Here is a 12,915-nt window from a genome sequence, read left to right as displayed (position 1 = left end):
GAAAAATGAAAGGGAGGGTACTGAAGTAATAGTACAATGGAAAGCGCCTTGTTTGAAATATGTGACCCTCTTGCTAGTTATAGAATAGGAGAAAAGTTCATTAGCCTGAATTTCCTCAACTGTAAATAGGATTACAATACCAAAGACCTTATATAGTCACTGAATTAAGTAAGTATACATTAAAAAGCTTAGAACAACTTGGGACTAGAGAATTGCTATATTTGCAATAGCCAGACTCTGGAAACAACCAAGATACCCTTCAACAAATGAATGGCTAAAGAAATTGTGGTACATATACACAATGGAATACTATGTAGCCGTCAAGAAAGATGAAGTCATGACATTTTCCTATACATGGATGTACATGGAATCTATTATGCTGAGTGAAATAAGTCAGAGGGAGAGGGATAGACACAAAGTAGTATCACTCATCTATGGGTTTTAAGAAAAATTAAAGACATTACTGCAATAAGGCCCAGAGACAATAGCATTCAGGGCTGCAAGGCCTGAAGGACTGGCTCTCAATTTGAAGCTCACCACAGAGTGGTGAACGCTGTTAGGGAAATAACTACATTAACAACTAGCATGACAATGTTAAAGAATGAGAGAAGCAGAATGCCTGCCATGATACAGTTTTTGGTTTCAAAATAAATAAATAAATGAAAACAACCAAATTTTGTCTTTAAAGAACAGCTAAAACAGACCTTTAAAATGTTTAATTATGGGGCTGGAGTGATACTACAGCAGGTAGGTACCTGTATGTGGCAAACCTAGGTTTGATCACTGACACAACACCCCATATAGTTCCCTGAGCACCAACAGTTGAAAATCATGAGTGCAGAGCCAGAATTAAACCCCAGCATTGTTGGATGTGGCCCAATCCTACCTAACCCTACCCCCAAATCAACAGTTTGAGGCCTTGCCCTGATCCATCCAGAGAAAGGTTATAGAAATATCAGAAAATTGAAAATAAAAACACAAAATTAGTTAACTATGTTGTATGTGTGGTTCCAGAGATCGAACCCCAGGTCTTACACCAGAAAGTCTCAACCACTGAACCACATTTTGGCCCTGATAAAGGCTTTTTGAAAGTCATAAGTAAACTAATAAAAATCAGGATTAATTATTATAAAATTTCTCCATTAACCTATGCTACTCGGGAGCTAGATGACAACTTAAGAGTCACTGAAAGTTATTACTAAGAGAATCCAGTGGCATTCAGAATGTTTTGGAAATGTTCCAAATCTGCACCATTCAATATGGTAGTCACTAGCTATGTGTGGCTATGTATCACATGAAGTATTTGAAAGATTATAACTGAGGAGTTAAATCTTTTATTTAATGTTAATTAATTTAGATTATAAGAGTGACATGGAGCTATTGTATTGGCTAGGACAACTGCAGAGACCAACTAACCCAGTGTCATCCGTTATACAGTGCTTAAAAAAGGAAGAGGCTATGAGGGACCACAAAGCAAGCCAGAACCAGAATTGAGGTCTCCTGATTCCTAATGAACATACTCTTCCAATAGCCCAACATTTCTCTAGAATTACATCTAGGAGTACCAGTAGAAATGGAATTTCAGGGGCCAGAGAGGTGGCGCTAGAGGTAAGGTGTCTGCCTTGCAAGTGCTAGCCAAGGAAGGACCGCGGTTCGATTCCCCGGCGTCCCATATGGTCCCCCCAAGCCAGGGGCAATTTCTGAGCCCTTAGCCAGGAGTAACCCCTGAGCATCAAATAGGCGTGGCCCAAAAAAAAATGGAATTTCAAACAGTTCACTATACATATAGTTTTCTTGAAAATTCATTTTTAAAAGCACATTGAAATTTTTCATAACAGGAACAATTACCATCAATTTTAGTTTATATAAACTGACATCATAAATAGTGACTGACAATCACAGGGCATTTTATACATGTCATGCACTGTTTTTCATGCTTCTACATGTATTAATTTATATAAACCACCACAATATACTCATGAGGTAGATATTGGGCTTATCTTCATTTCAAAGAAGTAAAGTTCAATAGACTGATCAAGGTCATCCTGCCAGTAAGAAACAAAATTGAAATTAAAATGTAGGCATCAGAACTGCAGTTCATCACTTCTCACTTCACTTTACAAGTTTCTCTAGTAAATACAAATACACCAATGAAGGAATACAACAGAATAATAACACTGACTTCGGACTTGGAAAACCTTGTTTCCTTTCAAAAGGGACTTGGAAGGCAACGTTTACCTTATTACTAAAATCACCTAATCCGCAGCACCACCCACACTCCCCACACTCACACCCATGCCAACGTGGAACACGGAAAGAGATCCAATTTCCTACAGTGTCATGCACACAGGTACTTCTTCATGCCAGCTACTTGCAAAGCGAGCTGTAGGCTTCTATGTCTGCAGGTCCTGCTCTAAAAACATTCAAGTTAGAAAAAAAGGAGAAAAAACTGAAAGAGACCACTTCTAAACCTAGTATTTGCATCAGTATTTCAGAGTACTTTTTTTTTTCTAAAACTGCTTAAGTCTGAATTTAAGTCCCAGAATGTTCTACCAACTCCCCATCCCCACCCCTGTCCCTCTCCACCTTCAGCTGATGAAACAAGAAGTCAAACATCAGAGCCAGCAGCCAAACTTCTATAAGAGGAAACATTCTACCTGAGAGCTACAATAACATTGTTGAAAAATATACTCTGCCTGCAAATAGAGCTGGGCTGGAATCCTGGTTCAGATGCTTAGTTAGTTTCAATAAATGCAAAATACAGCTAGGCAAAGAACCAAGCCCATAGAGTTATGGTGACTAAGACCTACAGGAAAAGCCAAAATCTACCCAAAAGACAAAAGTTATCCATTATCCATTTTTGCCTGGGGGACAGCACAAGAACTGCCCCTGTGGACAGCTGACTCCTTTCTCCTTTTAAGTCTTCAAAGGAGTTACTGTATTCTGTGTCAGTAACCCTTTCTGGTATTATATCCCAATTAGTTCACTTACTTTATTACCACATTTTTAGTCTCTTTATCTGAGGAACAGGGAATGATGGTATAAATGATGATATAACTCACAAGGTTATTATGAGTCATTACTATGGGAAAAAATGCACAGGACAATACCCAAATCACAGTAAATGTAGAGGTAGATAATACAACCTCTCCCCATGCAGAATGTATCACAATTTCTTAGCAGAGAATGTAGAAATGAGAGAGAGAGAGAGAGAGAGAGAGAGAGAGAGAGAGAGAGAGAGAGAGAGAGAGAGAGAGAGAGAGAGAGAGAGAGATCCAAGTTCAACTGTTATTACTGGGCATCCAAGGGCATGTTCAAGTCCAATTGCCTTACATCAATATAAAATTACTGTAGAAGTCTTGGGGCTGGAGTGATAGCACAGAGGTAGGGTGTTTGCCTTGCACGCGTCTGACCCAGGATGGACCGGGGTTCGATCCCCTGACGTCCCATATGGTCTCCCAAGCCAGGAGCGAATTCTGAGTACATAGCCAGGAGTAACCCCCTGTGTGTCAACGGGTGTGGCCAAAAAAAAAAAAAAAAAAAAACCAAACCAACCAAAAAAAATTTTTTTTGAGGAATCTAGCTAAGGTGCACGATCCTTCCAAGGGAGCTAAGGCCCCGTTGGGGTGAGGCCCTCACTTTATTCGGCGACGAGCACCGCACCGGGCAGTGTCCTTTCAGCCTTCGCCCATGGACTTGGTTTTGGAACTCGCCTTTAATGGTGCTCATCCTGCACAACGATGAAGTGACCATCACGGAGGACAAAATCAATGCCCTGATCAAAGAGGCTGGCGTCAACGTGGAGCTTTTTGGCCCTGTCTGTTTGCAAGGGCCCTGGCCAATGTCAACATTGGAAGTCTAATCTGCAATTTGGGAGCTAGTGGACCTGCCTCTCTGCAGATTGCCCCACACCCTCCACTATGGCTGCACCAGCTGAGAAGAAAGTGGAAGGAAAGAAAGAATCTGGGCTGGAGAGATAGCAAGGAGGTAAGGCATTTGCCTTGCATGCAGAAGGTTGGTGGTTCGAATCCCGGCATCCTATATGGTCCCCCAAGCCTGCCAGGAGCGATTTCTGAGTGTAGAGCCAGGAGGAACCCCTGAGCGCTGCTGGGTGTGACCCAAAAACAAACAAAAGAAAAAAAGGAAGAAGAAGAAGAACCTGAGGAATCTGATATGGGTTTTGTTCTTTTTTTTTTTGGTTTTTTGGGTCACACCAGGCAGCACTCAGGGGTTTACTCCTAGCTCTATGCTCAGAAATTGCTCCTGGCAGGCTCGGGGGACCATATGGGATGCCAGATTCGAACCACCAACCTTTTGCATGAAAGGCAAACGCCTTACCTCCATGCTATCTCTCCAGCCCAAGAGTTTTGGTTTTTTTTGACTAAGTCTTTTGTAACATGTTCAATATAAAGCTGAACTCTTGGGGAAAAAAAAAGATTTTGAGGAACCAGTGCTTTTCTGATTGGTAATGTAAGGGGGTTGTTTTTCCCAAGCTTCTACTGTCAACAGCTATATATAAAACAAAAACCTAAAATATTAGTTTCTGGTCGAAAGTGATAGTACAGTGGTAGAGTGCTTGTTTTGCACACATCTGTCCCAGTTCAATCCCAGGCACACTATATTGGGCCCCCGAGTCTACCAGGAGTGATCCCTCTAGGAGTCAGCCCTGAGTATGTGACCCAAAAACAAACAAGAAATATTCATTCCTTCAGGAATGAAATATTCTTCCTTGGGAGGACAGACTAATAAACATTAGCTAAGTACTTTCTGATTCTGTGGCACAAATAGATGCACCTTTGCATTCAATCCTCGTAACACAGCCCTTGCCTGAAGTTCCCCCTCCTATGTACTGATGCATTTATTTGGTACTTCCATGCTCACAGTACACAGCCTGCTGCCCCGCAACTGTCTTATAACTTGTGAGGGTCTTTATATTAGAAACTGGACAAAATGACAGGTATCACAATGATCATGTATATTATTCATTTCTTCTTTCAACAAATAATCCTGGGAAGGAGTAAGAAAATAAACTGTGCCTTCCTGGGAGCCGGGAGTCTAGCAGGAGGAGGCTTGGCAAGCCCACGCCATGCCGGAGGCCTGCTTGGCCAGGCCTAGGGGGGGTGCGGGACTTGGGTAACCCCAGCACCCCTCTGCCGCCTTGCTCCAGATCTCCAGGGCTTCCCCGGGCCACACGCCTGGGCAAGCCGGTGAGTTGGGTCCCTTGGTGGAGCTTGAAGGTACCCTAGGCCTTCCCCCACTATCCATGCGGCTCCTTAGGGAGGGTCTGGGTGGGGCTCTGAACCTCTGGTCTCCCAGCTTCTTGAAGGATCTCTCCTTCCTGGGAGCCGGGAGTCTAGCAGGAGGAGGTTTGGCTGGCACTGGTAATCTCTGTCCAGTCTACATTCTCAAAATCGCGCAGGGGCGCACAAGAAACATTAATAGTACTCTCACAAGAAACATTAATAGTACTCACTATCATTGAATTATGTTTTTATGTATGCAGAATGTCCATTTTGTACTCTGCCCTTTTGCATACCCCTTCATAAGTTCATATTTCTCTTTAACTTCTTTATCTCCTATCATCATTACTCCTTTTTTACCCTTTCTAACTGAAGTAGTATTGAGTCCTAATTCACAGACCAAAGTGGTGCCCTAGAGTTAACACCCACCCAACTATTTTAAAAGGCATAAAAATGACGCATATCTTTTCAACATTTTATGGGTGTTTTCTTTGACAGCTATAACTTGTGCTAAATACTTTCTTATACAGTGATGATTCCCCCCCCCCATGTTTTTTATCTTCTCTTTGTGAACTGCTCAATATGGAATTTGGTGTGAAAGAATCCCTCAGTTTAATACTTATGTTTGAACCAAGTCATGGGTCTTGTTGGAAATGTTCTTATGCCCCCATATATCTGATAGCACCACGTGGCTTTATTACTTGTTTGCGTAGGCACACTAACATGGGAAAATACTATACATACTAATAAGTTCTGATCTAATAGAAATGGGAACACACAAATCTTGTAGTGCAATGAGACCTTACACCCTGAACATTGACATAAAGACCTGGCACAGGCCTCAGAAGAATGGGCATCCTCCATTTACCCCTTGATCTACAGAAGACATTTACAAAACATCCAAGGTTGTATATAACATCACCCGGAGGCATTCCTGTACCAGGGACGACCCTACAGCTGCTCTGACATCGATCTACTCAAAAGAGACATCCCTTAACACTGAGAAGACAACAAGAACAATGACCTGCTTACTGGACAGGGCTTGCTGTATTGCCCCTTTATGGTGAGGTTTGTCTATAACATCACCTGGAAGCAATCCTCTACCACAGAAGACCCTACCACTGCTCAGACATCGTCCTGCTCAAAAGAGACTTCCCTTAACACTGAGAAGACTTAACAACAACAACCTGCTTACAGGACAGGGCTTCCTGCATTCCCCTTTCATGGTGAGGTGAAACGAGAAGGCACTCCACATCATGACTTCAATGTAGGACATGCAGATTCCAGAATCTTTAATACAGAAACATGAGACCGACAACAGAGACTGTGTGATAAGTGTGTTGGTGCTACGGACAATGTCTTGGAGCGAACGATAACTTTCCTGAGGCCTAGAGCTGGTCTTATGCCAGGAAACTTCAGGGGTAGGATCTCTTTGTATTTAGGCCAAGGCTATTCCTTTCCATGCCTCTCATATTTTGGTGGGCCTATGCAAACAACAATTGCCACTCTAACACCGTTTTTACTGTGCTCCTTTGACTCTAATCCTTAAAACACACCCACTTAAAATTTGAGGTTAACTTAAGCTAATATGCATGTACATGGAAATGTAAAAAATACTATGCCTCTAATGTTTAAGGAGTTACGTAAGTTTGATGGCTTTAGATTGCCTTGTGTGCTGTTAAGAAATATTATAATGTGCTACAATCTGGGGACTTGAGGGACAAAGTAATTGCACATGGATTCTGTTTTATTTATCTTAACTTTCTTTGGTGAAAGTTCAAAGTTAAGGTATCAGCAAGGGGACTTCTTCTGATAATTATGTTATGGGTGATTGTCCTTCCACTGTAACTTTACCTTATCCTCTTTCTTTGCATCTTTTGTTCTCATAATTCATAATAAAAAATTATAAAAAAAAAAAGAAAATAAACTGTTCTAGCTTACTGGCACACCTTTTTCAAAGGATATTTGCAACAGTTTTTCTCATTCCATGTATTCTCCTTACAGACCCCAACATTCCTGCCATAGGAGATGAAGGGAAGATTAATATTCCTTATCCTTGAACATGCCCATATAGAATATAGTGGCAGGGCTGAAGATATAGTACAGTGTATAAGGTGCTTGCCTTGCATGAGGCCGACATAAGTTTGATCGCCGACATCTCATATATTGTCCTAAACCAGCCAGGAGTGACTATTGACAGGATGGACGGTGGCTTGAATCCCAGCATCCCTGAGCCAGCCAGGAGCGATTTCTGAGTGCAGAGCCAAGAGTAACCCCTGGGGCCAGAGAGATAGCATGGAGGTAAGGCATTCACCTTTCATGCAGGTCAGTGGTTCGAATCCCAGCATCCCAAATGGTCCCCTGAGCCTGCCAGGAGTGATTTCTAAGCATAGGATTAACCCTAGGGCTGCTGGGTGTGACTCAAAAACCAAAAACCAAAAAATAAAGAAAGAAGTAACCCCTGAGCACCGGGTGTGACACAACCCCCACACACACCAAAAATAAGAGGAGTAACCACTAAGCACCACTGGGTATGGCCCAAAAATCAAACAAAAATCAAAAAAGAAGAATAGAGGGGCCAGAGCAATGGCACAGCAGTGAGGCATTTGCCTTGCACACAACCAACACAGGACGTACGGCAGTTCGAATCCTGGCCTGGTCCCAGATGGTCCCCCAAGCCTGCCAGGGGCGATTTCAGAGCCAGGAATAACCCCTGTGACCCCCCCCCCCAAAAAAAAAAGAATAGAGTGCTACTGAAACTATGCGACCTGGAAAGCTGATTACAATGCTGTCTATTTCCACTATTTTTCCTTGTAGCATTCACTCCTGTGATCACATATCAACCTGTGAGAAGATACACATTGGCCCATGAGGGAAGACCCCTGAAAGTAGAACCAGGTCAGCAGAATAAGGCTCCAAGACATCACAGAAGCAACAATCCTTCCTCTACCTTGTTACAATTCCTGACTCACAAGGTCTAAGCATAATAAAACACCGCTACATTTTGGGGTGGTTTATTTTCCCACACTAAATAACCACACAAGGTTAATTTAATAGCTAATAACAAAAATTGAAGATGCCAAATACATGACTTCAAGGTATTAGCCACACCTTATAAGGTAATCAAAACAGATCATTACTTGTTAAGTGTCAACGGTAGTTATTAATACTGCCCTTCCTGCAGATGAGCTACTGAGAAACCTGCCAATGCACTCAGCTAGTCAATGGTCTAGTGAATTACAACTCCAGATCTATAATCCACATTATTAAACTAGCCTCAGCATCTCCCGCAGCACTTACGCTTATACGCTAGCCCAACAGCAATCTGTTTTAAAAATGGGATTGTCAGTATTTATCACACTGTGACTCCCACAGATTCACTGCCATCTCACCACTGGCATGGAAACTCACAGAGCATTATTTCAAAAGAGGCTCCCCAACCTCTTGGGCTCAAGTACCAGCTCCCCTCTCCCGTGTCCGGGCCTCTCCACTAGCAACTTCTAGCCAGCTCTAATGCAGAGCCGAATTCTTTCCTCATTTGTGAATGGAGTCTAGGCTGTTTCTCTGATCTGAATCTAAGCTCCACAAGAGGAGGATCCCCATCTGCCCTCACTACTCTCTTTGGAGAGTGCCCAGATGTGCACCTACATCTCAATACCCAACCAATAATTCTGCAAATGGGGAGGACTAAAGTCCACTGAAAATAGCAGGATTGCAGCAGGCATATCCCACACAGGTAGATCAATACCAAAAATGGAAGAGAAGCAGAAGCCAGGCACTCAGAACACATAATCCCGTGTTCAAGTTAAGACATATAAGCAAACGGATGGGGTAGGTCACCCTCCTCCACACCCTTCATTCATAGCCACTGTCACTTCACTCAAAACACTCAATCTCCTCCACCCACACAAGAGACAAGAACCTAGATCCTCGAAGAAAGGGAACCCTCTCCCAAGGCCCCTTTTAACCCAGCAGGGAATTCATCCATCCCAGCGTGCTTGCAAGCGCTAGACACAGCACTAAGCCTTTCCGCCCCTCACATCACGAATTTAGTCTAACTTCTCTGCCTCGGCACCCCCAGATCCACTATGCCTATACAAGAACTGGTCCCCAAGATGCTGGAGAGGCTACAAAGCAAACCCGAGGGGCCCATGTGAACCAGAGACAACGGGAAGGGGCTGGTGTAAAGACAAGAAAAGGGACTAGCTTAGGTTGGGGACCAGGACGAGGCAAGAGTTAAGACGAAGAACGCAGTCTGACCGTTTCCAAGCGCAGTGTGTCCATCAGAAGGGGTCAGGAGGAGCAGGAAACTGAAGCCCAGCAAACAGGTGGCCCCGAGATGCGGCCGCAGCTCCATGGTGGCGGTGAGCGGTGGCTCTGGGACGCAGCGGGCGCACGATCGAGTCGCAGCAGCACCTGCACGCCGTTTTCCCGAGCCCGGATCAGCCCTGCACCGCGCTCCCAGAATTTGCTTTTCTTCTAACCCCGAAGGAAGTGATGTTAGACGGATGTGGGTGGTGCCTTGGGGTCCGGATTTGGAGGGAGTAAGTTTAAAGGTGCAGGTCACGGAGGAGGGCCCAGGCTGGTGCCCCGCCACCCTCACCCCCACATCTGGATGTCCGGGCCGAGGGCCGAGAGGCCAAGGTGGGCCTAGACAGTGGGCGTGGGAAAGAGGGACTCGGGGAGAACCGTTGCTGGTGGCATCCGCTTGCAGGCTCCCCCTCCCCCTCCCCAGCCGCTGCCTGTCGTATTCAAGTCGCAAATTAATTGATTTGTGAATGGCTCCTTCCTACGCTCCTGGCTCTCCGGCTTCCCTCTGCCCCAGCTAAAGCCAGATAGATTAGATAAGTGTTCTTCCTGCTGGAGAAACGCAGGAGCTTGTTTTCTTGCAGCCTCAGTTCCTTTTCTCAGGCATAAAGCAACCAACTCAGGGTCCAAGTTCCAAGGAAAAGAGACTTGGGACCTCTCATTTGCAGAACTGACCAAACTTTTTCAGAACCAGGACATCACTACTGATGTTTCAACCTCAGTACAGATGTTTAAAGTGTACATTTGTTCTGCTCAATTCTGGTTACTGTTGTTGTTGTTTTCCCAACTTATAAGTTGCGCGTTTCTTCTCTTGACACGCAATTTAAAAAAAAGGTCAATAATTTTATCCAGGCACCAGTTGAATCCTACAGAGGCGTACGTATCAAAATGCCTAGTGAAAGACATTGGACAACAAAGCACACATCCACAAAAAGAAAAAAAAAAAAAAAAAAACGGGCCCCGTGGCACTTGGGATTCCTGCAAAGGCTAGACTAGTGGCCCGGACACAATGGAACACTCCGGAAACTACAAGTCCCAGGGTGCAGCGCGACCTTCCGCCCCGGCCGCCTTCCCACTGGGGAGCGCAGAGCATGCTGGGTGTTGTAGTTGGGATGAGCGCTCCCGGGATAGGCTACTCGGGAGAGAGGGAGCTAAGGAGCCGGCCGCATCACGTGGGTCCGGGTCCCGCTCCCGCCGCCGCCGCCGCTGCCGTCGCCGTCGTCTTTCTCTGTCTTCTCGCTTGCGGTAGCCATCTTGCTCTTCCCGCGTGCCTGCTGCTGGAGGACCCCTTTCCTGCTCCAGGTGAGCGCCCCCGGCGGTCCCGCCGCTCCTCGGCCACCGGCCGCCGCGCACGGCCTCCCCCGTCCCACCCCCGCCCTGTGGTGCGGACGCCCGCCAACCGCTCGCTCGGCTGGCCACTTCCGCCGTGCGCGCCGGGTGGGGGCGGAGGCGACCGGTTCGGGCCGGCGCTGGCGGGGGTCGGCTCGGCCCCTGGGGCTGGTCCCGGGCATCTCCCGCCACCCCTTGCGCGGGGCCCGTCGCCGGCCAGGCGGGTGCTTTCCCGCCTTTGTGCAGCCTGACTGTTGTCATCCTCACTTTTTGCATTCGCTCCCCCTCTGCAGATGAGGAATTCAGCCCCCCCCCCCCAATCCCTAGGGCCGAATTCCGTTGCTGCGCTTTTATTGAATGCTTTTCATCTCCCTCAGAGCTCTCTTTACTAGTCGGCCTCCTTCGTCCCCCTTCAGCCTGGCTAAGAGACACCCCCCCCCCCCATCACTTGGCCCTGTGGAGAGAGACTTAGCTGTCAGGATTTGGGTGACTGACTGACTGACTGACCGACAGGCGCTGCTTGCTTCTGAATGGCGGTTTCCACTTCCGTTCCCACGTCCTTGCACCGCTAGCACCAGGGCTTGCGGCCTTTCTTCTGAGGGTGATGACAATGGTTTACCCAGTTTCTGAATCATCATCATCAATCAGCTTGTGTGGCTTGAGGCATAACCTTGTGCTTGATATATCTACCCAGCCTTCCAACTCTTGGAAACAACCCTCTTGACAAGTGTGGGGTGTCAACACCTCTTTGGAACAAAGGAAAACACCAATTTAGAGAAGTCAGATCATTTCCAGAAACCCTACGTGGACCTGGATCCTTATGCCTTAGAAAACTTGCGCTCATCCAATAGGAAGTAGGACAAAAAGGTGGAATGGTTTCATCTTCTCTAAATAAGATACCTGTGAAAGTGTCTACCTTAAAACTGGAAACGAGACATTCAGTTAAATAAGAGTTATGACATGTTTACAATGTTTCTGGGTGTCCTTCAGGAAAGAGCTAATAATTCCGAGGATTCCCCAAATCACTGATCTTAGATCTGTCAGAAGTGGCATTTCCCTTCCAGACTCTTCATTTCTAACTCATTTAGGAGAAGCCCTGCTTCTAGGTAGTTGGATGTTATATAATTAAGACAAATAATGGCTATAATCAAGGCAAGGATGACTAAGGAATGGGAAATTAAACCAGGTGATCTTGGAGTTCTAATCCAGATTGCAAACTTGATACCTTTCACCTGGTGTAAGATCCTCTTTCCAACTTAAATTGCATACACTTGTTGGTAGAAAACTTCCCTACATCTGGGAATTTCCACCTTCCTTAAAGTGCTTTTTCTCAGATGTTCCTTGAAGACAAATTTTCTGCTACCTTGATTATTAACTGAATGGAATGTAGTCTTTTACTCTTTCATCTTCATATGGATACAAATATTGGTATGATTCAAACTAATCAGAACTCCTAACTTCTATCTGTTGTCTTTCATTTCTTCTCTTGGGACATGATCTTTCAAAGTCCAGAATGGACCATATGTCTTCTGATATTTTCAGAGTGTATGTGTGTTGCTTTGCTTTGGTGGGGCTTTTTGTTTGTTTGTTTGTTTTGGAGGAGTAAGCCAGATCTGACACTGCTCAGAGATGCACCCTGGCATCATGGGGTGTATCATTGGGGATCATTTGATGAAAAGAATTAAATCTGGGACTTCTGCTTGCAAGACCTGTGCTCCAGCCCTTTGATCTCTCTTCCTGGTCCTATCACTTCACTTTTTTTTTTTTTTTTCAAGAAATTCTTTAGGTTCTCTATTACTTCATTAAACTTCTTAGCTGCATTCCTTTGAGAAAAGCAAACACAGTGAGTATAGTTACTGAGATATTTAGCAGCAAATTTGAGGCTGGCACAGTTGGGATTGGCATATACTCAAGCATTCAGATCGTATTCTCACACTTCCTGTAAAACTAATACAGTGTGAGCAAAGATTAGGGACCATAAATTCTAAATGATATTGGAAGTAGACTTTATTTGGCCTTCAGACAATCTTAATGCTTA

General features: G+C 45.0%; 2 protein-coding genes across 4 annotated transcripts in view; one reads left to right on the top strand and one right to left on the bottom strand.

Annotated features, from left to right (window-relative positions):
- TXNDC12 (thioredoxin domain containing 12) overlaps positions 1-9,655 on the bottom strand; it is a 37,579-nt gene extending 27,924 nt beyond the window's left edge. The window contains exon 1 of the mRNA XM_049775077.1: positions 9,501-9,655. Coding sequence (XP_049631034.1) covers positions 9,501-9,597 — 97 coding nt within the window. The 5' untranslated portion in view covers positions 9,598-9,655. The remainder of the gene's footprint in view (positions 1-9,500) is intronic.
- A 1,021-nt stretch (positions 9,656-10,676) lies between these two features.
- The window catches only part of BTF3L4 (basic transcription factor 3 like 4), a 28,553-nt gene continuing 26,314 nt past the window's right edge, over positions 10,677-12,915 (top strand). For all 3 annotated transcript variants that reach the window (XM_049775087.1, XM_049775088.1, XM_049775086.1), the window contains exon 1: positions 10,677-10,850. The gene's annotated coding sequence lies outside the window, so the exon portion shown is untranslated. The remainder of the gene's footprint in view (positions 10,851-12,915) is intronic.

The sequence above is a fragment of the Suncus etruscus genome, chromosome 6 (genome assembly GCF_024139225.1).
Source record: "Suncus etruscus isolate mSunEtr1 chromosome 6, mSunEtr1.pri.cur, whole genome shotgun sequence".
Lineage (NCBI taxonomy): Eukaryota > Metazoa > Chordata > Mammalia > Eulipotyphla > Soricidae > Suncus > Suncus etruscus.
The sequence above is the reverse complement of the archived record's forward strand: the minus strand, read 5'-3'. Positions and strand labels throughout refer to the sequence as shown.